Source organism: Oncorhynchus clarkii, chromosome 4 (genome assembly GCF_045791955.1).
Source record: "Oncorhynchus clarkii lewisi isolate Uvic-CL-2024 chromosome 4, UVic_Ocla_1.0, whole genome shotgun sequence".
In the NCBI taxonomy this organism is placed as follows: Eukaryota; Metazoa; Chordata; class Actinopteri; order Salmoniformes; family Salmonidae; genus Oncorhynchus; species Oncorhynchus clarkii.
The window spans coordinates 9,276,088-9,303,568 of record NC_092150.1 but is presented as its reverse complement, the minus strand read 5'-3'; the positions used below and the strand labels follow the sequence as shown (position 1 = coordinate 9,303,568).

Below are 27,481 nucleotides of genomic sequence, written 5' to 3'. Positions count from 1 at the left end.
ACCAAAACATTTCTGCAGCTTTGAAGATCCCCAAAAACACAGTGGCCTCCATCATTTGGAAATGGAAGATGTTTGGAACCACCAAGACTCTTCCTAGAGCTGGCCAAACTGAGCAATCGGGGGAGAAGGGCCTTGGTCAGGGAGGTGACAAGAACCCGATGGTCACTGACAGAGCCCCAGAGTTCCTCTGTGGAGATGGATGCCCTTCTGGAAGGTTCTCCCATCTCTGCAGCACTCGACCAATCAGGCCTTTATGGTAGAGTGGCCAGTCGGAAGCCACTCCTCAGTTAAAGGCACATGACCGCCTACTTGGGAGTTTGTCAAAAGGCACCTAAAGGACTCTCAGACCATTAGAAAGAAGATTTTCTCCAGTGTTCAGGATTCTCTCCAACCTGCTCCAGTGTTCAGGACCTCAAACCGTGGTGAAAATTCAACTTCCAATAGGACCCTAAGCACACAATCAAGCCAATGCACGAGTGGCTTCGGGACAAGTCTCTGAATGTCCTTGAGTGGCTCATCTAGAGGCCAGACTTGAACCTGATCAAACATCTCTGGAGAGACCTGAAAATAGCTGTGCTGCCACACTCCCCATCCAACCTGACAGCTTGAGAGGATCTGCAGAGAAGAATTTGAGAAACTCCCCAAATACATGTGTGTGTGTATATATATATGTGTGTGTGTGTGTGTGTGTGTGTGTGTGTGTGTGTATATATAGTAATCAAAGGCCATTTAATGATATGTGTGTGTGTGTATGTGTATATATCTATCTATATCATTGGATGGCCTTTGATTACTTTGAAAAGGCGTCCTTCCTTCCTTGAAGAATTCCGATCTAAATTGGTTGGTTTGGGGAAGGCAATTAGGTGGCAGGTTTTCTTTATCCGATCGAAATCAAACGCTTCTAATCTGTGATTGGCTCGAGGGAACTGTACTGAAACCACTTTTTTGTATTTTTATATAGTCTGTTCCCAAAACAGGATATGAAGACGCAAGCTCCACTGGCACAGGTTAGAGCCATGTTCACCCTGGATAAACTTGCCCAGAGGTTGTGGTGTGTTTGGATGCCAGAGTAGGAGAAGGAGGGGAAACACTGAGACGGAACACTTTGAGTCTCACCAACGTGCCATCATTTTCCACCATGGCCTTGTGGGGTCCGCAGACCCCCTAATTCAAAGCAATCGGTTCACATAGTCCACAGCGATCAGTTGGCAGTTCACAGCTATTATTCCCCACTTCCTTCACAAATAACTCTTCCACTTGTCAGTTTGTTCTAAATTTAGACTTTCTCCAGTCTAATCTAACATCAGCATTAAGTACAAATTCCCCCACATGGCTTCCTTTTCCTAGTGGCATTGTTTTTCCTCTTGGAGAAATATAGGCTATAGGGAGTTTCCACCATGTCTACACCAATCCAATGGTTTCTGTGGGGGGAGGAGTGTACAAGTGCACACTTCAGGAGAAAGTAGAGATTATTGGGAGGCACGGTCTGAATTCCCCCCGTGAGCCTCATGCCAAAAGCTTGAAACACTGTGAACTGACCAGGCTGGAGCCAGATGCATTAGTGACTGGAAACCTCCAGTATCTGTGTGTCTTGAAACGCTGTGTCAGCAGACTAGCGCAATCAGACAAGCCACTCATGACAGTCAGTGCTGTGTCATCTCTTGACCTGTCCAAATCAAGTCCACTAGTCTAATAGGAGTAGACGGTGTGGTAGGTGTCAAAGTGTGTTAACTCTATTACTGAGTCACCAGGAAATGCCAGGCCTCTTTGTAGGAATTACAAGGCAACAAAACATTTTCACGATTAAAAACAGTGTCAAGGCTAATCTGTGTGCCACTACGCAGTAAACGATCGAATACATTGTTGAATAACCAATTTCCTTTTTTTTTGGAAAGAGGGTCTTCTGACTTAGGCTTCCTGGTTAAATATTGGTCACTGTTCCTCTCTCCCAGGTGACTACTGTGAGATAAATGTCTGCAGTAATGGGGGGAGCTGTGTGACTGGCCCCAGATCCTCCTTCATCTGTATCTGCCCCGATGGCTATACTGGGGACACGTGCAATGACACCGAGACTGGTAAGGACAACGGAGCAATATATCTGCACAAAAGCATCATTTAAAAATGTATTTTTTTTAACATTTAACTAGGCAAGTCAGTTAACAACATTCATATTTATAATGATTGCCTACCGGGGAACAGTGGGTTAACTGCCTTGTTCAGGGGCAGAATGACAGATTTTTACCTTTTCTGCTCGGGGATTCGATCCTGCAACCTTTCGGTTACTTGCCCAATGCTCTAAGCACTGACGATACATTATAGCTAGGTATTTTAATTAGTATCATGTATAGTTATTAAATTGTAAAGTTATTTGTAGGCCAGTTATAAGGAGTCCCAAGCTGTTCTGAAGGCCTATAGCAAGTCTTTCTAAAGCACTATGGGTGTGTTGAGGGTTCACTAAGGTGTCAGATGGTACATGAGCAGTGTTAGAGGTAGATTCTGAGAGGCTGTCTCTGTACTACAAGGTATTGCCCTAATGCTATTCTTCCCTATCCTCCTCCCTTGCCTCTCTTTGACCCAAGTCGTTGCTGTAGAAAGAGAACGTGATCGTGGTCCCACCTACCTGGTACAATGAGAGTTAATAATAAGTTATATTTGCTTCCCAGGGCCCTGCAACCCAAACCCCTGCAAGAACGATGCCTTCTGTGACGTGACTGGCCAGAAACGCAGAGGGGACGTCTTCAGCGAGTACATCTGCAAGTGCCAGGATGGCTTTGATGGAGTCCACTGCCAGAACAGTAAGATCTACAATGTCTATTCCGTGGGACAAAACTAGAGCCAGGGTATGATTGTGGCAATGAGTAAGTCCAGAGACATGTTGGACTAATCACACGGAGTCAATGATGACTCCGAAAAACTTTTGGAGTGTGTCTGTGGACTTCTATTGAAATTTGCTGTCAAATGTTAGCAACACCTCCACCTTTGCGGGATTTTTTATTTATTTTATTTCACCTTTATTTAACCAGGTAGGCAAGTTGAGAACAAGTTCTCATTTACAATTTGCGACCTGGCCAAGATAAAGCAAAGCAGTTCGACAGATACAACGACACAGAGTTACACATGGAGTAAAATAAACATACAGTCAATAATACAGTATAAACAAGTCTATATACAATGTGAGCAAATGAGGTGAGAAGGGAGGTAAAGGCAAAAAAGGCCATGGTGGCAAGGTAAATACAATATAGCAAGTAAAACACTGGAATGGTAGTTTTGCAATGGAAGAATGTGCAAAGTAGAAATAAAAATAATGGGGTGCAAAGTAGCAAAATAAATTAATTAATTAAATACAGTTGGGAAAGAGGTAGTTGTTTGGGCTAAATTATAGGTGGGCTATGTACAGGTGCAGTAATCTGTGAGCTGCTCTGACAGTTGGTGCTTAAAGCTAGTGAGGGGGATAAGTGTTTCCAGTTTCAGAGATTTTTGTAGTTCGTTCCAGTCATTGGCAGCAGAGAACTGGAAAGAGAGGCGGCCAAAGAAAGAATTGGTTTTGGGGGTGACTAGAGAGATATACCTGCTGGAGCGTGTGCTACAGGTGGGAGATGCTATGGTGACCAGCGAGCTGAGATAAGGGGGCACTTTACCTAACAAATGTCTGCAATTAATACAATGTAATTCTAAAGAATAGAGTAATGACTTACATTGGTAACTTATATTACACAGCTTTTTAATACATATCATAATTACCAAATTTAGCCTATTAATAGCTGAATATGGAGTGAAAGAAAGGCCCTATGGGTTGCCAATGTCCACTGGGCCAGATGGATTACCAGGACATGTACTCAAAGCATGCGTGGACCAACTGGCAAGTGTCTTCACTGACATTTTCAACCTCTCCCTGACCGAGTCTGTAATACCAACATGTTTCAAGCAGACCACCATCGTCCCTGTTCCCAAGGAAGCAAAGGTAACCTGCCTAAATGACTACTGCCCCAAAGCACTCACGTCCGTAGCCATGAAGTGCTTTGAAAGGCTGGTAAGGGTTCACATCAACCGCATCCTCCCGGACACCCTAGACCCACTCCAATTCGCATACCGCCCCAACAGATCCAAAGATAACACAATCTCAATCGCACCTCACACTGCCCTTTCCCACCTGGACAAAAGGAACACCCATGTGAGAATGCTGTTCATTGACTACAGCTCAGTGTTCAACACCACAGTGCACACGAAGCTCATCACTAAGCTAAGGACTCTGGGACTGAACACCTCCCTCTGCAACTGGATCCTGGACATCCTGACGGGCTGCCCCCAGGTGGTAAGAGTAGGCAACTACACGTTTGCCACGCTGATCGTGGACTACAGGAAAAGGTGGACCGAACAAGCCCACATTAACATCGACGGGGCTGTAGTGGAGCGGGTCGAGAGTTTCAAGTGTCTTGGTGTCCACATCACCAATGAACTAACATGGTCCAAACACACCTAGACAGTCGTGAAGAGGGCACGACAAAACCTTTTCTCCCTCCGGAGACAGAAAAGATTTGGCATGGGTCCCCTGGTCCTCAAAAGGTTCTACAGCTGCACCAGCGAGCAACCTGACCCGGTTGTATCACCGCCTGGTATGGCAACTGCTCAGCAACAGACCTTAAGGAGCTACAGAGGGTAGTGCCAACGGCCCAGTACATCACTGGGGCCAAGCTTCCTGCCATCCAGGACCTATATAATAGGTGGTGTCAGAGACTCTAGTCACCCAAGTTTTATAGACTGTTTATTCCCAGCTACCGCACGGCAAGTGGTACCCGAGCACCCAAGTCTAGGACCAAAAGGCTCCTCAACAGCTTCTACCCCCAAGCCATAAGACTGCTGAACAATTAATACAATCGCCACCGGACAATTTACACCCCCCCCCCCCCCCCCCCCCCCCCCCCCCATTTGTACACTGCTGCTACTCGCTGTTTATCTATGCATAGTCACTTCACCCCCACTTACATGCACAAATGACCTCAACTAACCTGTACCCCCTGCACACTGACTCGGTACCGGTGCCCCCTGTATATAGCCTCGTTATTCTTATTGTGTTACTTTTTATTATAACTTTTAATTTGTCTACTTGGTAAATATTTTCTTAACCAACAGTGCAGTTCAAGAAGAGTTAAGGGCTTGTAAGTAAGCATTTCACGGTAAAGTCTACACGTGTTGTATTCGGCGCATGTGATATAGTTTGATTTGAAGAAAACCAGCTCTTCTGACATGGTGTTGATACAGAAAAAACTGTTATTCTGACATGGCGTTGATGCCGAGGCGGCAGTAAGGGGGCCGAGGCGGCAGTAAGTGGGTTTTTCAACCCAAGCAGCTGTTGTCCTTACGGGAGCGTCTCTCCGGATATGGCAAGGTTCAACTTCCAGCTGGCAGCCTACGCTTGGCCCCCGAGCAGCCTAAAGCACTGCCCATAAAGGACAGGTGGTGACTGTGTGCTGCTATGTAACAGAAAAAGGGAGCAAACAAAAATATGGGAAAAGTTAATTTAGTTTGGAAGGAATCGTATACATGTACTTTCCCAAATGTATGGCTTAAAAAACAAATCAAGGTAAAATGTTGTTTTAAATTATGCATTGTGAACATTATTAGGTCTATAGATTTAAAAAGTGGTTGATTATGACAAACACAATGATGCAATGTGTTGAGCTATCCATGGCTTGTCGGTAATTAGGGGTTTGTGTGAGAGAATATGTGTGACCGTGAGTGGCAGGCAGATTTCTGGTTGTTTTTAAGAGGTGCCTCAACCACACAGGATATGGCTAGTCTGAAGTGGACAGGTTAAGCTCTGCACCCCCGTTTCTGTGACTCAAATGCTTTATTTACAGTCATTTCTGCTAGCATTCTGTGTACAGCAGTTTCTGCTAGCCACACTTGCTCTGTTTACAGTAGTTTCTGCTAGCCACACTGCTCTGTTTACAGTAGTTTCTGCTAGCCACACTGCTCTGTTTACAGTAGTTTCTGCTAGCCACACTACTCTGTTTACAGTAGTTTCTGCTAGCCACACTGCTCTGTTTACAGTAGATTCTGGTAGCCACACTGCTGTTTACAGTAGATTCTGGTAGCCACACTGCTGTTTACAGTAGTTTCTGGTAGCCACACTGCTCTGTTTACAGTAATTTCTGGTAGCCACACTGCTCTGTTTACAGTAGTTTCTGGTAGCTACGCGTCATTGCCATTGTTATTTACATTTACTTCATTTAGCAGATGCTCTTATCCAGAGCGACGTACAGTAGTGAGGAAATACATTTGAATTGTAATACTTATTTTTGTACTGGTCCCCTCTGGGAATCGAACCCACAACCCTGGCGCTGCAAGTGCTATGCTCTATCAACTGAGCGACACGGGACCTTATGAATGTTCTACAGGCGCCGCAGCCATCCATATTTGGGCCCAAAAGTTTGCCATCAAAATCATGTCGTCAAATTTACTTTCGACAGACGGCAATGTTGTCATTAGCCAGCACAGTTGGCTAACGTTATGGTATGGTCTCCCCTCAGATCTGATTTAGCTAGCTAACGTTATACTGCATATATAGTCAACCTGGTGACATCAGGTATAATGCCAAAAGGTTTTCCTGCTTATTATTTATCTCCATCTTATAAATGTCCTTTTATTTCCAAGCCACTGTAATGCACTTTTTATGGGATCTTCATCAGCGCACATTTGACAAAGCATTGAGTAGAATGTTCCATGGGCATTGAGTAGAATGTTCCATGGGCATTGAGTAGAATGTTCCATGGGCATTGAGTAGAATGTTCCATGGGCATTGAGTAGAATGTTCCATGGGCATTGAGTAGAATGTTCCATGGGCATTGAGTAGAATGTTCCATGGGCAATTGAGTAGAATGTTCCATGGGCATTTGAGTAGAATGTTCCATGGGCATTTGAGTGGAATGTTCCATGGGCATTTGAGTGGAATGTTCCATGGGCATTTGAGTGGAATGTTCCATGGGCATTTGAGTGGAATGTTCCATGGGCATTTGAGTGGAATGTTCCATGGGCATTTGAGTGGAATGTTCCATGGGCATTTGAGTGGAATGTTCCATGGGCATTTGAGTGGAATGTTCCATGGGCATTTGAGTGGAATGTTCCATGGGCATTTGAGTGGAATGTTCCATGGGCATTGTGATAAAACGTGCAACCCATGAAATGGTCCCCTTCAGGCAGGGAATGTACTTTTTCCCTCTTGTTCTCAGTTTGGATCCAGGCATTTTGCTCCTACGTGTTCGGTCCTTCTGCTAGCTGATGCTGCCCGTGGGGCAGAGGGACACTCACAGAGAGGACTGCAGTTGTCAGCACTATTTGTCCCTTTTATCTGCAGAGTCGTCCACAGCAGCGTCCACAGCAGCGTGTCACAGAAACTAGAAACAGTCCCATCATGTCAACAACACTCATCAGTTTTCCCCCTCCCTCCTCACACCAAAGTGAATCTTCTGTGGTACTGCCTACTGGGCAATATGCAGTTCAGTCTGTCAGTTCTGATTTCTTCTTCGTTTTTCAGCCAGGGACAACTTTCTATTCATACTCCTAAATGTTCATGCCCCTATAAATAATTTAAAAGTTCACAGCAATGTTTATCCATGTGCACCACAAAAGAGTACTTAACCAAGCTCTGACTCCTTAGTACATTACCCACCTCCCAGAAATAGACAAGCTAAAGCGCCAGCTAGCTTTTTACGCTAATTAAATAATGTTTTTGTGAGGACTGTAAAGATCATTCATTTGGCTGCAGATGTATGTGAGGTTCCTTGGGCTTGTCTTTCTCTGCCCCCAAACTTCTCATTTCGAACTCCTGATGCCTGTTTTTATTTATTTATTTATTTACATTTTTGTATTCCTCAGTAATTAGTGTGTGTATTGGGGAGGGTGTTTTGTGTGTGTGTGTGTGTGTGTGTGTGCTAGAGAGTGTGTGTGTGGGCAGTGAGTAAGTCGCATCCTCGGCAGCTCCTACAGGCTGGGGTCCGAGTGTGTGGTGGGAACAAGGCGACCGAGGCTCTGTGAAGGTAAGACTCTTCGAAAGCAGTCAACCCGGATGCGTACAGCAGTAGCACAATCTTCCCTGCTGTTTAAACAGGTTGACATCCTCATACTCATACACACACACACACACACACACTTGCATTCTAAAACACACTGGCATACACAAACATGACAAACCCCACCGTACACGCAAACCGGACTCTCATGCTCATCCAGCCAATGGAAAGTGGTCACGAACGCAGCACTCCCAAGACGTCAGCTGCCCTGTTGCCGGGGTAGAGAGGGAAGTGGAGGCAGAAAAGTGAATGAAGTCTGCCTTGACATTGTCACAGCCTCCGCTCAGGTCTGACGCCAAGCACTTCTACCGGCCGTGTGAAATTGGCCTGAAAGCTTCAATGGGGAGGCAGTGACCAATACTGAAAGCTGTGTCTGACGCTGTTTACTCACTTTAGTATCGGCACCTAAATTAGATTAGACGACTGCAGCTGAGACTGAAGTGTTCTCAAGAGCTTAGACGTTAAACTGGTGATCGCCTCTGATTTATTCTGTGTTTGGTTATTTTGAGATGTTTGTCAACAGATTATTGTGTGTGTCGGTAATTAGGGGTTTGGATTTGTGTGTGTGAGAGAGTGGGAATATATGCCTGCCACTCACTCATTTCTGGTTGTTTTAGGAGGTGCCTCAACCACACATAGTATGTGGCTAGTCTAAAGTGGACAGATTAAGCTCTGCACCCCCTGGGGAGGTCTGTGGGTGTTTGCATTTTTGTGATTCAAATACTTTGTTTAGTAGTTTCTGCAAGTCACACTGTTCTGTTTACAGTCGTTTCTGGTAGCCTTTCAGCAGGGGAGGCCATTTTCCTAAATTGGTCATGGAAAGGAATTTGCTAACACCAGGTCAGTTGCACTAAGTATCAACACAATTACTTTTCAGTTGCTATGTTTTTGTAATGCTCTGTCACACAGTGTTGTCTATGGTCGGACCACCTACAATATTACGGTCATATAATTACTTATAGAACCCTGTAACCCTGAATTATAGGATCTCTGTGACCTGTCAAATCTCAATGTTTTAATTTTAGGACATTTTTTTTAAAACCCTCCGTCATAACGCAAAACACATGGCCTCACACCACGGTCGGGCAAAGTCTGGAGCCAGGGCTATTCTAGGACTTTCTTTTTGGTCCTCTGAGGTCTTTTGTCAGTACCCAAAAGGCTTTCACAAAGCAAATTACAACTTCATATACTTTAATTTGGCGGTTGTGTGGCTAGACTTGGCTGTGCATACTACCAGTGGGACACCCCCTAGCTGTGCCCCCATGCCAGGAACTTGTCGGACCTGGAACTGTTGGGATTGGAGCACTGTCCCTGTCATTTTGTTTTGGTCAACAGCTGAGGGATGGTGTTGGAGAATTGAGCACACTCTGTTGATCAAAAAAGCTCATGAGGAATTTATAAGTTTGATTCTTGAAGAATATATGGCTTTTATATCATACATTTTACAAGTCACAAAATGGATATACAAATCCCAGATTTCCCCGTTTTTAAATACAGATGGCCAGTTTAACCCGGCCAGTTTTTAACCCGTTATCAGCGGGCATAGGATCACATAAGCAAGCCATGACTCAGGGACCTCCACAACACTAAAGGAATAGACCTCCACAACACTAAAGGAATATACCCCCGTAACACTAAAGGAATAGACCTCCACAACACTAAAGGAATAGACCCCCGTAACACTAAAGGAATAGACCCCCGTAACACTAAAGGAATAGACCCCCGTAACACTAAAGGAATAGACCCCCGTAACACTAAAGGAATAGACCCCCGTAACACTAAAGGAATAGACCCCCGCAACACTAAAGGAATAGACCTCCGCAACACTAAAGGAATAGACCTCCGCAACACTAAAGGAATAGACCTGTGCTGCTCTATCATTTTCAAATCAAACAATACATTTGACTTTGGTAAAAACAATCTCACTACATAACAACAACAAAATTAGAAAACACTGGGTCAATTTAAGTCCTTTAGTCTTAAAACGTTACACCGCAAGTCAGATGGCTCGTTGATGGAAAGATAGTGCATGTTCAAAATTATAACAAGTTAACGTTAGCTAGCTACGTTGGATATTTTAGGTCCTATCTGATATCTTAGCACCGTGTTTATCTAGCCAGCTAGCTAGCTTTGGAGCTAATGTAGCGAGCTAGCTAACACCAAAGATGAAAGGGTTAGTTATCGTAATCTTTGGTCCAGTTTCTGCTGTTCTGCCTGCGGCCATGGAACCCTTTCCTGTTCACCGGATGTGCTCTCTCCCTCTACCTCCCTCTTTACCTCCCTCTACCTCTGAACGCTCGGCTATGAAAAGCCAACTGACATTTACTCCTGAGGTAATGCTCATATTCAAAGAGGAGACCGTAATTTTGCTTTCGAATGGTCATGATCTTGGAAGTTCATATATTCATCACTGCTGAAGTGAAGGCCATCCTCACTTGGGGAATTAAACTTTTTAGTTAGCATTACGACAGTATCAAAAATACATTTTTGATTTTTGTTTTTACTCTCCTCAATCTGGTTGGAATTGTAGGCTGATCGAGCAAAAGCGAGGGCTTTTCGATATTGCACGCTACGGTCTTTCCAAGCTAGCCGGAAGACTTCCAGTTTGGTGGAGCGCCATTTTATTTCCCATTGTCTGGGAGCTTCCTTCAGGGCTCGGGTGTCTTCTGTATACCAGGGAGCTATTTTCTTGTGACTATTGTGTGGGAGCTTGCTTCAGGGCTCGGGTGTCTTCTGTATACCAGGGAGCTATTTTCTTGTGACTATTGTCTGGGAGCGTTTTTACGCAGCATTAACTGATGTTTGTACTCCGATGTCCTTGGGTAGGTGGAGGGTGTCCGGAAGGACATCTAGGAGTCTTTCTGTTGTCAGAATTTATAGCGCACCTTTTGAATCCTTGGTTTGGGTGTGAGCAAATTATTTGTTTGCAAACGTACTGAGATGGTGGTCCGATAGTGCAGGATTCTGAGGTAAATTATTTCGATCTACAATATCTATTCCGTGGGACAAAACTAGAGCCTGGGTATGATTGTGGCAATGAGTAAGTCCAGCGACATGTTGGACTAATCACACGGAGTCAATGATGACTCCGAAACACTTTTGGAGTGTGTCTGTGGACTTCTATTGAAATTTGCTGTCAAATGTTAGCAACACCTCCACCTTTGCGGGATGAGCGAGGGGATATGGTCACTAGTGTAACCAGGAGGAGAGGCCTTATTAAACACAGTAAATTCATCAGGCTTGAACTATGACTGCCTTGGAAGTGAGGTATCTAACATTAAGTAGTCCTATTTAGAGATGTGCGGTATTATTACGAGCTTTTTCAATAATGACTGTAATTCAGTAGGTCTTTAATTCCAGTGAGATTGCTAAGGCGAACACCACCATGTTTTACTCCACTACATTCCTCCCATACATTTTCCCTGACACCCAAAAGCACTTGGTACGTTATAAATGCTCAGGCATGACAGCAATATGGTCCAGTACACGCACATGTCAATATAACACATTGTCAACCCTACTGCCTCTGTGGCAAACTCCACCATCGCTGGACCAGACACTGGCGAGTTGCGGTTTTGTCTCACCAGAGGTTCACGTTTATTGTCGAAGGAATGACTGTTACACCGAGGCCTGTACTCCGGAGCGGGATCGATTTGGAGATGGAGGGTCTGTCATGGTCTGGGGCGGCGTGTCACAGCATCCTCGGACTGAGCTGGTTGTCATTGCAGGCAATCTCAATGCTGTGTGTTACAGGGAAGACATCCTCCTCCCTCATGTGGTACCCTTCCTGCAGGCTCATCCTGACATGACCCTCCTGCATGACAATGCCACCAGCCATACTGCTCGTTCTGTGCGTGATTTCCTGCAAGACAGGAATGTCAGTGTTCTGCCATGGCCAGCGACGAGCCTGGATCTCAATCCCATTGCGCATGTTTGGGACCTGTTGGATTGGAGGGTGAAGGCTAGGGCCATTCCACCCCCCCCAGAAATGTCCAGGAAATTGCAGGTGCTTTGGTAGAAGATTGGGGTAACATCTCACAGCAAGAACCAAAAAATCTGGTGCAGTCCATGAGGAGGATATGCACTGCAGAACTTAATGCAGCTGGTGGCCACATCAGATACTGACTGTTACCTTTGATTTTGACCCCCCCCCCATTTTGTTCATGGACACATTATTCAATTTCTGTGAGTCACATGTCTGTGGAACTTGTTCAGTTTATGTCTCAGTTGCTGAATCATATGTTCATACAAATATTTACATGTGTTAAGTTGAGAGTGAGGATGTTTCTTTTTTTGGGGGGGTTATAAGCAAACCAAGCATGACAATTGTGTACTTTTCCCACCACTGTACTTAAATACGTATTAAACCAGACACTTTTCGAAGTTTACTCAAGTAGTATTTTACTGGGTGACTTTCACTTTTACTTGAGTCATTTTCTACTAAGATATCTATACTTTTACTCCGGTATGGCAACTTTTTTCACCACTGGTTATGAGTAACAGTGTGTATTTATTATGGATCCCCATTATGGCAGCAGCTACACTTCCTGGGGTCTGGCAAAATTGAGGCTGTGTGTGACCCTGTGTGTGTGCCTCACTCACTCGTGGGTGCCTGCCTGGCACAGAATCACACTCTTCACTGATGGCTACTAGTGAGATTTGGGTCATATTCTACACAGATATGGTAAACGTTGTCTGAAATGGCTCCCTATGTAGTGCACTACTTTTGACCAGAGCCCATGGGGAATAGGGTGCTATGTAGTGCACTACTTTTGACCAGAGCCCATGGGGAATATGCTACTATTTCGGGGACACACACACACTGTCAATCTAGAGCTGTGTTCAAAGGAAGTTTAATCAAATCTTTCGGGCGAGAGATTAAAAAGTGTGTGTTCTCATTCCATTTTTCTGAATACACGCTGTCCTCCTAGGGTGCAGCCGGTTGCCAAGCGCCCTCTCTAAAACATACACTTCCGGTTGTATGCTGTTGGAAAGCGTGCCATCTAGGGGTATTTCAGGGAGTTGCAGAGATTTGGACCACACAACTGCTCATCTGAGCCAATTCGGCTGTTGTTCAGATAGGTCTTTGCTTTTATTAATACATTTATCAGGTTTAGAACAGATTATTTCTCTCCATCTAACGACTGCATCTCAGTGCTCAAAACGTCACTACAGACCCTGGTTCGATTCCAGGCTGTATCAAAACCGGCCATGATTGGGAGTCCCATAGGGCGGCGCACAATTGTCCCAGCATCGTTAGGGTTTGGTAAGCCGTCATTGTAAATAAGAATGTGTTCTCAACTGACTGCCTAGTTAAATGAAGGTTAAATAACTAAAAAAAAATATATATTTTAGATTCAGGAAAAGCGTATGTTGGAATTGGAGTACTTATTCTGTCCTTATAATCTTACTCATACTTTATTCTGTTCTGTTGATTGTACATATGGAATGCCAGTGCCTGATAGTGATCATGATGTCTCTCTCCAGATGTGAATGACTGTGCCAACCAGCCGTGCCAAAACGGTGGCTCCTGTAGGGACCTGAATGGAGACTTCAACTGTCGCTGTCCGTCCCCCTACGTGGGCAAGCACTGCCAACTGCGTGAGTACCATTCTCAAATCAAATCAAATGTATTTATATAGCCCTTCGTACATCAGCTGATATCTCAAAGTGCTGTACAGAAACCCAGCCTAAAACCCCAAACAGCAAGCAATGCAGGTGTAGAAGCACGGTGGCACATTCTCTCTCACACACACACACACACACACACACACACACACACACACACACACACACACATACTGGTTCTCTATTAGCTGCAATCTGCCATGTTATTTCTAAGTGCAATAAAATGCATTAGCCTGAATGTGATTAAGAAATACATTAATGTAAGGTAGTTAATGTAATTTGGGGGTCTGTCCAAAGCTGGCCTAAGGTTTTTATTTTATTTTTAATTTTAAGTTAAATTGATGTTCTTAAGGAAAAGAGTTGGGATGTTTTAGATAGATGGTCAATATTTTTGTCCGTCAGCCTGAATTATGGCTGTGTGGGACAGCGGTAGGAGCTACTGTAGTTCAGTCAGTGGACTACACATGGGCTGGAAGCAGTCTGCCAGATTTTGTGGGGCGTGTATGTGTCCATACTGTATGAAATAATAAACCAGACTATCTTAAGTATATGTTACCTTTTTTTAGTTTCTCTTTCTATTGCATCTGAGTGCATCTGTCTGTGTCTGTGTCTGTCCGTCACTCAGGTTGTATCTCTCTGTTGGGAATGGAGGGCGGAGGCATTGCTGAGTCTCAGATCTCGGCCTCGTCGGTGCACTACGGATTCCTGGGCCTGCAGCGCTGGGGGTCTGAGCTGGCACGCCTCAACAACAAGGGCCTGGTTAACGCCTGGACCTCAGCCTCCTATGACAGGAACCCCTGGATTGAGGTCAGTACGGTACAACAGTCAGGTTCCAATACCTCTGTCTGGCTCGTGTTCTTTAAGCATAAAAACAGAAAACTGACTGAAGCCAAGAGACTACCTGGTGTTGTATAATGAGAGAGGCTTTTTCTCTGCTTTGCAAATTGTGATAATAATCTGGTGCAGTTCCTAATGAACATGATCCTGATCTAGTCTAGCAGGATATCTCCATAGTAAAGTATCTCTTATCTACTGTTCTAGTCTAGCAGGATATCGCCATAGTAAAGTATCTCTCCCTTATCTACTGTTCTAGTCTAGCAGAGTATCTCTCCCTTATCTACTGTTCTAGTCTAGCAGAGTATCTCTCCCTTATCTACTGATCTAGTCTAACAGGGTATCTCCATAGTAAAGTATCTCTTACCCTGCTAGACTTGATCAGTAGATATCTCTCCCTTATCTACTGATCTAGTCTAGCGGGGTATCTCTCCCTTATCTACTGATCTAGTTGAGCAGGGTATCTCTCCCTTAACCTGCTAGACTAGATCCCTACAAGGGAATAACTTCCACCGGTCTGTTTGTTTCCATATCAGTGCAGATAAGACTTTTTAATTCTGACAAATGTAAAAGGTGTTTTTTTTCTGAGACTCATTGCATTGATGAATGTGGTTGACCTTGTCACATTTCTTGCCCTTTTTACATAGCTTGAATGATGTCATTCCCCTCTGTGTGCAGTGAAAGTTTCATGACTCTCTAGGATCAGTCATTTGAAACATTATCTTCGTTAATGTTGACTAGTATATGGTAGCACATCTGACTGTAAACCATGTTGACTAGTACAGTCAAATACATTTAAACTCAGTTTTTCATCATTCCTGACATTTAATCCTAGTAAAAATTCCCTGTCTTAGATCAGTTAGGATCACCACTTTTATTTGAAGAATGTGAAATGTCAGAATAATAGCAGAGAGAATAATTTATTTCAGCTTTTATTTCTTTCATCACATTCCCAGTGGGACAGAAGTTTACATACACTCAATTAGTATTTGGTAGCATTGCCTTAAAATTGTTCAACTTGGTTGAAACGTTTCGGCTAGCCTTTCACAATCTTCCCACAATAATTTGGGTGAATTTTGGCCCATTCCTCCTGACATAGCTGGTGTAACTGAGTCAGGTTTGTAGGCCTCCTTGCTCGCACACGCTTTTTCAGTTCTGCCCACAAATTTTCTATAGGATTGAGGTCAGGGCTTTGTGGTGGCCACTCCAATGCCTTGACTTTGTCCTTAAGCCATTTTGCCACAACTTTGGAAGTATGCCTGGGGTCATTGTCCATTTGGAAGACCCATTTGCGACCAAGCTTTAACTTCCTGACTGATGTCTTGCGATGTTGCTTCAGTATATCCAAACAATTTTCCTCCCTCATGATGCCATCTATTTTGTGACGTGCACAAGTCCTTCCTGCAGCAAAGCACCCCCACAACATGATGCTGCCACCCCCATGCTTCACGGTTGGGATGCTGTTCGTCGGCTTGCAAGCCTCCCCCTTTTTTCCTCCAAACATAACGATGGTCATTATGGCCAAACAGTTCCATTTTTGTTTCATCAGACCAGAGGACATTTCTCCAAAAAGTATGATCTTTGTCCCCATGTGCAGTTGCAAACCGCAGTCTGGCTTTTTCATGGCGTTTTTGGAGCAGTTGCTTCTTCCTTACTGAGCGGCCTTTCAGGTTATGTCGATATAGGACATGTTTTACTGTGGATATAGATATTTTTGTACCTGTTTCCTCCAGCATCTTCACAAGGTCCTTTGCTGCTGTTCTGGGATTGATTTGCACTTTTCGCACAAAAGTACATTCATCTCTAGTAGACAATGCGTCTCCTTCCTGGGCGGTATGATGGCTGTGTGGTCCCATGGTGTTTATACTTGTGTACTATTGTTTGTACAGATGAACGTGGTACCTTCAGGTGTTTGGAAATTCCTCCCAAGGATGAACCAGACTTGTGGAGGTCTACAATAATTTTTGAGGTCTTGGCTGATTTCTTTTGATTTTTCCAAGCAAAGAGGCACTGGGTTTGAAGGTAGGCCTTGACCTTGGAGTCAATACCTCCAATTGACATACGTTATCAGAAGCTTCTAAAGCCATGACATCATTTTCTGGAATTTTCCAAGCTGTTTAAAGGCACAGTCAACTTAGTGTATGTAAACGTCTGACCCACTGGAATTGTGATACAGTGAAATAATCTGTAAAGAATTGTTGGAAAAACGACTTGTGTCATGCGCGAAAACTATAGTTTGTTAACAAGAAATTTGTGGAATGATTGAAAAACGAGTTTTTATGACTCCAACCTAAGTGTTTGTAAACTTCCAACTTCAACTGTATATAGTGATCTGACAGTAAACCATGTTGACTAGTATATAGTGATAGATCTGACAGTTAACCATGTTGACTAGTGTATATAGTGATCTGACAGTAAACCATGTTGACTAGTGTATATAGTGATCTGACAGTAAACCATGTTGACTAGTATATAGTGTTGACTAGTATATAGTGATGGATCTGATAGTTAACCATGTTGACTAGTATATAGTGTTGACTAGTATATAGTGATGGATCTGACAGTTAACCATGTTGACTAGTATATAATGATGACTAGTGTATATAGTGATCTGACAGTAAACCATGTTGACTAGTATATAGTGTTGACTAGTATATAGTGATGGATCTGACAGTTAACCATGTTGACTAGTATATAGTGATGGATCTGATAGTTAACCATGTTGACTAGTATATAGTGTTGACTAGTATATAGTGATGGCTCTGACAGTTAACCATGTTGACTAGTATATAATGATGACTAGTATATAGTGATCTGACAGTAAACCATGTTGACTAGTGTATATAGTGATCTGACAGTTAACCATGTTGACTAGTATATAATGATGACTAGTATATAGTGATCTGACAGTAAACCATGTTGACTAGTGTATATAGTGATCTGACAGTTAACCATGTTGACTAGTATATCGTGATAGATCTGACAGTTAACCATGTTGACTAGTGTATATAGTGATCTGACAGTAAACCATGTTGACTAGTGTATATAGTGATCTGACAGTTAACCATGTTGACTAGTATATCGTGATAGATCTGACAGTTAACCATGTTGACTAGTGTATATAGTGATCTGACAGTAAACCATGTTGACTAGTATATAGTGATGGATCTGACAGTAAACCATGTTGACTAGTGTATATAGTGATCTGACAGTTAACCATGTTGACTAGTATATAGTGATGGATCTGACAGTTAACCATGTTGACTAGTATATAGTGATGGATCTGACAGTAAACCATGTTGACTAGTGTATATAGTGATCTGACAGTAAACCATGTTGACTAGTATATAGTGATGGATCTGACAGTTAACCATGTTGACTAGTATATAGTGATGGATCTGACAGTTAACCATGTTGACTAGTATATAGTGATGGATCTGACAGTAAACCATGTTGACTAGTGTATATAGTGATGGATCTGACAGTTAACCATGTTGACTAGTATATAGTGATGGATCTGACAGTAAACCATGTTGACTAGTGTATATAGTGATGGATCTGACAGTTAACCATGTTGACTAGTATATAGTGATGGATCTGACAGTTAACCATGTTGACTAGTATATAGTGATGGATCTGACAGTAAACCATGTTGACTAGTGTATATAGTGATGGATCTGACAGTAAACCATGTTGACTAGTGTATATAGTGATGGATCTGACAGTAAACCATGTTGACTAGTATATAGTGATGGATCTGACAGTAAACCATGTTGACTAGTATATAGTGATAGATCTGACAGTAAACCATGTTGACTAGTATATAGTGATGGATCTGACAGTAAACCATGTTGACTAGTATATAGTGATAGATCTGACAGTAAACCATGTTGACTAGTATATAGTGATGGATCTGACAGTAAACCATGTTGACTAGTATATAGTGATAGATCTGACAGTAAACCATGTTGACTAGTATATAGTGATAGATCTGACAGTAAACCATGTTGACTAGTATATAGTGATGGATCTGACAGTAAACCATGTTGACTAGTATATAGTGATGGATCTGACAGTAAACCATGTTGACTAGTATATAGTGATGGATCTGACAGTAAACCATGTTGACTAGTATATAGTGATAGATCTGACAGTAAACCATGTTGACTAGTATATAGTGATGGATCTGACAGTAAACCATGTTGACTAGTATATAGTGATAGATCTGACAGTAAACCATGTGTGTGTTTGTCCTTTGTGCAGATTAACATGCAGAGGAAGATGCGTTTCACGGGCATCGTGACGCAGGGCGCCAGCCGCATGGGGTCAGCAGAGTTCATCAAGGCCTTTAAGGTGGCGTCCAGTCTGGACGGAAGGACCTACACTATGTACCGCCTGGACAGACAGACAAAGGACACTGTGAGTGAAAACACTCTCATCCTCTGAGTACACACACACACACTATGGCAGATTTCTGCATTTGCACCATCTTCTACATATAGTGCATGTATTGAGTGTTCTATTTAGGGTCTAGGGCAGGGGTCTTGAACTCTGACCCTACGAGGTCCGGAGCCTGCTGGGTTTCTGTTCTACCTGATTATTAATTGCACCCACCTGGTGTCCCAGGTCTAAGTCAGTCCCTGATTAGAGGGGAAACAGTGAAACTATGTAGTGGAACTGGCTTCGACATCCAGGGTTGAGTTTAAGGGGAATGGTTTATACATTCTATTCAGGGAATTGGGTGCCATTTCCCTGGATATGGAAAAAGGCATAGATTTGTTTGGGTTGGTGAACTCTGCCTTCTACAGTGTCACGTCGGGGCCACCCGTATGAAAAATTAATGCATGCATGAAGTCACTTGAGATCAAGTATAATATTCTTCATTTCTTCTACTTCTCCAGGTGTTTGTGGGGAACGTGGACAACGACGGCACCAAGACCAACCTGTTTGACCCTCCAATTATCAGCCAGTACTTCCGCATCATCCCCGTGGTCTGTCGCAAGGCCTGCACCCTGCGCTTTGAGCTGGTGGGCTGTGAGCTCAATGGTAAACACACAGACGCGTGTGCGCTCGCACACCTACTCAGACGCATGCGGACACTCCGATAACAATGTTAACAAACTCAAACAGAATGGGGTTTGGTTTCAGTGTGCCGGATGGTTCTATGGTACAGAGGGTTTTGCGTTTTTACCAGAAGGTTTTTGGTTGAGGTCTGACTGAAATGATACTGTGGGAAGTCAGTCTGACTCAGTACCTATCCAGATACTCATACATACTGCCCACTTTGCATCAGATCCAGTCTGACTCAGTACCTATCCAGATACTCACACATACTGCCCACTTTGCATCAGTCCTGTCTGGTTGAAAAAGTGATTTATCAACAACATATGGACATTTTTGCGGGGGAAACATTGGCAACGACATCTATCGTGTAAATACATCTTTTTGGGGGGGATTGTAACCAAGTCATATTGATCATCACAACCTTGTATCCACGCTAGTAGAGCTAGCGAGATTTTGGACTGCCTTTATGTCCTCTGCAGCATTTATCATGATGCCATGGGTTATCTGGCTTGGGTGTATCCTGATGCCATGGGTTATCTGGCTTGGGTGTATCCTGATGCCATGGGTTATCTGGCTTGGGTGTATCCTGATGCCATGGGTTATCTGGCTTGGGTGTATCCTGATGCCATGGGTTATCTGGCTTGGGTGTATCCTGATGCCATGGGTTATCTGGCTTGGGTGTATCCTGATGCCATGGGTTATCTGGCTTGGGTGTATCCTGATGCCATGGGTTATCTGGCTTGGTTTAATTTACTGGGGGGAAAAATGTGTCTGTTTTAAAAGTGGTCAGAAATGTCCATCTTTGACTCTGTCAAAGCATGCCATGCAGTTTATTGGTTATGATGATTCCACGTGTACCTCGTACTACACTCACCACACATGCACGCTTCAAACAACATCCTGTAACACACTAACGAAGTGAAGTGTACGACTCACTGCGTCTCAGTCCAACTAACCTACATGGTACTGATACTGCTGTGGATGTACGACTCAGTGTCTCAGTCCAACTAACCTACATGGTACTGATACTGCTGTAGATGTACGACTCAGTGTCTCAGTCCAACTAACCTACATGGTACTGATACTGCTGTGGATGTACGACTCAGTGTCTCAGTCCAACTAACCTACATGCTCCACTAGTTGGCTGCCATATGTTGTCCATCTCTCTGTCTCTCTCTACTCCAGCATTTTCCAAACTCTGTCCTGGGAATTCCAAGGGGTTCACATTTCCTTCCCCCCCCCCAGCACTACACAGTGAAATCAGCACTACACAGCGAAATCAAATTACCAACTTGTCATCAAGCTTTGATTATTTGAGTCAGCTGTGTATTTCTAGGACAAAAACCAGGACCGAGTTCAGGAAACCCTTCAAAGTCATAACATGGGCTGTACAAAGTTCGGCCAGCTCGGTTTGAAAATGTAGCATTTGAAATGACCGCCAAAAAGCTCCCAACAACAATTACATTCTATCATCAGAGAGCCAGCGTGGAAGATAAGTTGGGCGAACTCTGTATTCCTTATGTCTGTATGTCTGTACAGTACGGCTATGTGTTCTCACTACTCCGTCCACCTCTGGTCGTTACTGGCTGTCGTCATCCATGTGCTTTCAGTGTGCTGTTCACCGGCTGGCTGGCTTGGGCCTCTCCTGTCCGTCTCTTGTCTATCATACTTCTCTCTCTCTCTTTCCCTCCCGCTGCTTGTGGTCTCACGTCACAGTGTATTCAAACACGGCAGGTTGCTCCGAGCCCCTGGGCATGAAGTCGCGCCTGATCGCCGACCGCCAGATCTCGGCCTCCAGCGTCTACCGCACCTGGGGCATTGAGGCGTTCACCTGGCAACCACACTACGCTCGGCTGGACAAGCAGGGCAAGACCAACGCCTGGACGGCGGACACCACCGAACGCACTGAGTGGCTGCAGGTAACTGCAGGGGTTCAGAGGGGATTTTGGGAAGTGGTGTGGGGGTCACTTAGTGGGCAGCAGATATCCTGGAGGTTATAGCATTGGGCCAGTAACCAAAAGTTTGCTGGTTCGATTACCCGAGCCAACAATGTGAAACATCTGTCGTTGAGCCCCTTGAGCAAGGCACTTAACCCCTATTTACTCCAGAGGTGTCATACTACTGTGTGTGACCCTGTAAAACAACACATTTCACTGCACCTATCTGGTGTGTGACAATAAAACATATATTTCTATTTTTGGGGGGCTATAGTTGAGGGTGATTTGTGTTGGTGAGAGAGAATCTTCCAGAACTTTCCCTGTTTACTTTACCAACAAATTACTGATGATTTTTGAATTTGATTTATCTAACTCAGCCCTTCGCAAAGATTCTCTCTCACTGTTTACCAACAAATTACTGACAATTAGTTTTGAACTTGATTTATTTAGGTTAGCCCAAGATGCTTAATTTTTGTGGTGGGGAGATGTAGTGGGGGATACAGACAAGTCACCGCTGCTGCCACGGGGATGTGTAGTTCGAAATCAGCAGCCTTGCCACTCGAGAAACCCTGTTTCTGTAACTGGTAGACCTGGAGTCCTGCTTGTTCTCCTTCTGTAACTGGTAGACCTGGAGTCCTGCTTGTTCTCCTTCCGTAACAGGTAGACCTGGAGTCCTGCTTGTTCTCCTTCTGTAACTGGTAGACCTGGAGTCCTGCTTGTTCTCCTTCTGTAACAGGTAGACCTGGAGTCCTGCTTGTTCTCCTTCTGTAACAGGTAGACCTGGAGTCCTGCTTGTTCTCCTTCTGTAACAGGTAGACCTGGAGTCCTGCTTGTTCTCCTTCTGTAACAGGTAGACCTGGAGTCCTGCTTGTTCTCCTTCTGTAACAGGTAGACCTGGAGTCCTGCTTGTTCTCCTTCTGTAACAGGTAGACCTGGAGTCCTGCTTGTTCTCCTTCTGTAACAGGTAGACCTGGAGTCCTGCTTGTTCTCCTTCTGTAACAGGTAGACCTGGAGTCCTGCTTGTTCTCCTTCTGTAACAGGTAGACCTGGAGTCCTGCTTGTTCTCCTTCTGTAACAGGTAGACCTGGAGTCCTGCTTGTTCTCCTTCTGTAACAGGTAGACCTGGAGTCCTGCTTGTTCTCCTTCTGTAACAGGTAGACCTGGAGTCCTGCTTGTTCTCCTTCTGTAACAGGTAGACCTGGAGTCCTGCTTGTTCTCCTTCTGTAACAGGTAGACCTGGAGTCCTGCTTGTTCTCCTTCTGTAACAGGTAGACCTCGAGTCCTGCTTGTTCTCCTTCTGTAACAGGTAGACCTCAAGTCCTGCTTGTTCTCCTTCTGTAACAGGTGGACCTGGAGTCCTGCTTGTTCTGACGCGTTCTCCTTCTGTAACAGGTGGACCTGGAGTCCTGCTTGTTCTGACGCGTTCTCCTTCTGTAACAGGTAGACCTGGAGTCTCCTAAGAAAATCACAGGTATCATCACCCAGGGGGCCAAAGACTTTGGCGCGGTCCAGTTTGTCTCTGCCTTCAAGGTGTCCTACAGTGACGATGGGCAATTCTGGAGCATAGTCAAGGACGATGTCACCAGCACAGACAAGGTCTGTTTTTTTGCGTCTTGATATACAAAGAAGTGAGCCCAACATGAATTTACCCAATGTGTGGCTGTGTAGGAATATGGACCAAGCAAAGTACTTCTTGGCTATTAAATTAAGAGTTTATTTTTCTTTTCTTTTTTCTTCCCCCAGTTATAATTTACTCCTTTTTTATTTTCACACAATAAACAGTTGCCATGAGATACAGACACTTCAACATATGTCATAGATTTCATGATGTTCTATAGATTCTGTGATGGGTGTTCAGTAGCTAGCTAACTAACTAAGTAGCTAATTAACTAACTCCCATCTGTCTCTGTGCGTGTGATTCGACTCTCCAACCTCCAGATCTTCCCTGGCAACAGCGACAACAATGTCCACAAGAAGAACCTGTTCGAGCCTCCGTTCTACGCCCGATTCGTCCGCATCCTGCCGTGGGCTTGGCACGGGCGCATCACCTTGCGAATGGAGCTGCTGGGCTGTGACGAGTAGCCCCGCCCAAGTCTCCTCTTTCCCCCCCCCCCCCCCCCCTCTTCCTTTCTTTCCAAAACCTCCTGAGCCACACCTGCACTGCCTTGCTCAGATCTGTAGAGGGCAGCAAAACACCACGCCACCACAACCCTACCCTGACTGAGGAGGTACAAAACCACCTAATGGTTACTGCTAGAATTGGGTAGGGGTAATCTGATCCTAGATCTGTGCTTAAGGTCAACTTGTACCTCGAGCACACAGACTACTGCTGTGTCAGCCGGAACTGCATGGACTCTGAAACTGTCCTTCCTAGATCAAGGCCTCTGTTGTGTTCAGAGTTTCAGAGTAGGAGTGTTGATCTTATTCATTATTATTATGATTTTTTTTTTTTTCTCTCGAAAGGCAAAACTGATCCTAGATCAGCACTGCTACTGTATACGGGCTGAACCTGAAACCCAGTGATGATGTACAATAGTAGCTCATTTAGCTGAGATGTTTTTTCCCAATAGAGGGTTTTCACCTGACCGTCCTGAAGTGAGTAATATTGTTATTGAACACACTCGTGTGTATTGTTAGCTTCCAAGCTGTGACTCTGCAGTGCTTTGGTAGATGTTTTGAACAACTTTGTTTGTGTTTGCTTAATGAAGACTCCTCGTGTGACCATAGACTTTATACGAATTTCGTTTTTAAAAGAAATGTATACCAAATGTATTTTGCTTTGTTGCTATGTGTATGGTCTTAGTTAACTAGTCATAAATGCATTATTATTAATTATTATTTGCATTTTTACAAAAATTTATGTTTTCATTTAAGTGTACTGAACAGAAATATAAATGCAGAAATATATGCAGAAATATAATTTTAATGAGGAAATCAATCAATTGCCCTAACCCTATGGATTTCATATGATTGGCAGTACAGATATGGTATCTGTTGGTCACAGATTGCTTAAACAAAAAATGGGCCTCCTAATGGGCCTCAGGATCTCGTCACGGTATTTTTTTGTGCATTCAAATTGGCATCGATAAAATGCAATTGTGTTCGTTGTCGGTAGCTTATGCCTGCCCATACCATAACCCCACCACCATGTGGCACTCTGTTCACAATGTTGACATCAGAAAACCACTCGTCCACATGACGCCATACTCACAACGTTGACATCAGCAAACCACTCGCCCATACGACGCCATACTCACAACGTTGACATCAGCAAACCACTCGCCCATACGACGCCGTACTCACAACGTTGACATCAGCAAACCACTCGCCCACACGACGCCATACTCACAACGTTGACATCAGCAAACCACTCGCCCATACGACGCCATACTCACAACGTTGACATCAGCAAACCACTCGCCCATACGACGCCATACTCACAACGTTGACATCAGCAAACCACTCGCCCACACGAAGCCATACTCACAACGTTGACATCAGCAAACCACTCGCCCACACGAAGCCATACACATGGTCTGCAGTTGTGAGGCCGTTTGGATGTACTGGCAAACTCTATAAAACGATGTTGGAGGCGGCTTATGGTAGATAAATTAACATTTTAAATTATCTGGCAACACCTCTGGTGGGCATTCAGCTTGCCAATTGCACGCTCCCTCAGAACTTGAGACATCCGTGGCATTGTGTTGTGTGACACAACTGCATATTTTAGTGGCCTTTTATTGTCCCCAGCAGAAGGTCCACATGTGTAAGGATCATGCTGTTTAATCAGCTTCTTGATATGCCACACCTGTTAGGTGGATGGAGTATCATTAATGGGGATGTGAAGACATTTGTGCTCAAAATGTTTAAGTATATGGATCATTTTTGGGATCTGTTATTTCAGTTCATGATACATGGGACCAACACTTTACACGTTGCCTTTTTCTATTTTTGTTCAGCGTAGTAGCAGGCTTAACATTTAGAAAGCATAGAGACTCTTATTATGTAATCTTGTGACATTCCAAAATCCCAAAGTAGTTGAATTCTATTTTAGTTGATTATTTTTTTTGCCAAAGAGAAACTAAATGTGCAGAAATACTACCTTACAGTATGTGGTGTTATAACATGTGTTATAACTAAAGTACGTGGTGTATTATAACTCGATGTACTCTGTCCTATAAGAATGGTTTTATCACAACTCAATGTAATGCATTTATTACTAATTGACAAATATTATAATGTAGAAAATATCGAGTTAGCACGTTGACGATGCTGCCAAAATGTCTTTCTCAGGTCTAGGCAGATCCATTCTAGCCTGATCCCAGATCTGTTTGTGCTGTCTTGCTTAACACAAACATAAGAGTTGTCAAGACAGCACAACTGATCTGGGACAAGGTAGATCTATTCATTTTGTATGTGCTACTGATGTTATAACACTCCATGATACTACACAGCTCAACTCAATATCACTCAGCCATGTTTTCATTTTTTTTTAAATATATATATATTGGTTTTTTTGTGTATTATATATATTTTTTTAAGGCACTTTCAGAGTCAGTTTGATTATTCTTTGCTGAGTTAAATATGTGGAAAATTGTGAAACCCAAAGTTTTGTACATTGAGGAAATACAGTATACATATTGACCATACATGTAGATTGAGTGTTGGAAAACAAAGATTTGTAATACTAGGCATCTGACGTTTCACTGCATAGGAGAACGGTATATATGGCTTCCATAAGTTATCAGGAGGCAATTTAGATTTCTCTGTAGATTTCTGACTGGCAATAGCAGCCAAAACCACATTTCCATCAGTTTTTATTTCTGAGCTGGTTATCCTTCCTAGTGTAAATACTTGTTGTTATAAATTGTTCCTAGAAGATGGAATGTTTTGCAGCAGACTAATCAAATGCCATCCATTTCTCACAAGAGGGCCAAAATTATGCGTAGAATTTGAAGGCTGTGTCCACACTGATAAGATAGAAAATGAAAAAATTTAATTAAAAAAAGATTTATACAGTTGCACTGAACGCATCACATGACCGGCTATCTCCATATTGCTCCTAGGTCATAGCTAACATTGTAAAGATCCCTCTTGAATTATGGGCTCGTGCAATAAGTTATTAGTTTTGATATGAATGAATCTGAATCAAACACGAACAGCTGGACACATGTGGGTGATAGATGTACACGCAGACAACGACGAAGTTAAGGCAATGGATGGATGCTGGTGTCAAACACTGTCCAAATATTTCTGATCTTTTGCAGACTGTTTCAAAACAGTTATCTGATGTCTGCATGCATTGTATTGTCTATGATTTCTCAGTTCCAACAGAGAAGTTTTGATTTATATTGTTTTTTTTCTGTACACTTAAAAAAAAAAAAGATTGTTCATCAGACTAGTTATTTCCGGTTCTTTCATTCCACAATGTCCTGGTTTTATGAGTCATGAAAAAATATACAATTGTGTTTTTATGCAATATTAGTTACACATACTTTTACATCTTACAGTAAGTAGTCTGACTGGATCTGATTCATTTTGTTCATGTTTCTGTTAAGAGAATTCCCTTGTGTTTGGCCTTTTGTAACTCTCAAGACATAGATAATAAAGGACTTAAATGCAGATAGTTTGTTTATTGTACAGTAAATAAACTGGTTTAAATGTCAGACTTTCTCCATTTCACCTGTATTGGGTTAAAGCTGCAATCTGAGATGTTTGCTGCAATTTTTGGTCAATCCTCAATGGGCAGAAACACAAATCCCACATTGTAGATTTAACCCTACAGTAACCTGAATCCGTTAACGTCTGAAATGGATTCAGGTCTTTCATTTCAAAAGGAGAAGATTAAAAGGGCTGAAATCTTTGGGTCAATCTGCCTGTTTAGCATTTTTTTTACGCCCTGAAGGCTAATCTCTCCCTCCTATATGACGGCGTTATCTAAATCATTAC

The 27,481-nt window shown here is 43.4% G+C and overlaps 1 protein-coding gene across 2 annotated transcripts in view; it reads left to right on the top strand.

The window, feature by feature from the left end:
• Positions 1 to 27,154, top strand: part of LOC139406375 (lactadherin-like) — a 37,663-nt gene extending 10,509 nt beyond the window's left edge. Inside the window, exons 2-10 of one of the 2 annotated variants that reach the window (XM_071148910.1) lie at positions 1,953 to 2,075; positions 2,664 to 2,795; positions 13,557 to 13,670; positions 14,323 to 14,504; positions 18,795 to 18,950; positions 19,433 to 19,577; positions 21,330 to 21,514; positions 22,973 to 23,128; positions 23,471 to 27,154. In XM_071148910.1, the coding sequence (XP_071005011.1) occupies positions 1,953 to 2,075; positions 2,664 to 2,795; positions 13,557 to 13,670; positions 14,323 to 14,504; positions 18,795 to 18,950; positions 19,433 to 19,577; positions 21,330 to 21,514; positions 22,973 to 23,128; positions 23,471 to 23,614 (1,337 nt within the window). In that variant the 3' untranslated portion in view covers positions 23,615 to 27,154. Of the gene's footprint in view, positions 1 to 1,952; positions 2,076 to 2,663; positions 2,796 to 13,556; positions 13,671 to 14,322; positions 14,505 to 18,794; positions 18,951 to 19,432; positions 19,578 to 21,311; positions 21,515 to 22,972; positions 23,129 to 23,470 lie in introns of both variants that reach the window. The other variant, XM_071148909.1, reaches the window with a different exon arrangement.
• Positions 27,155 to 27,481: the final 327 nt, after the last annotated feature.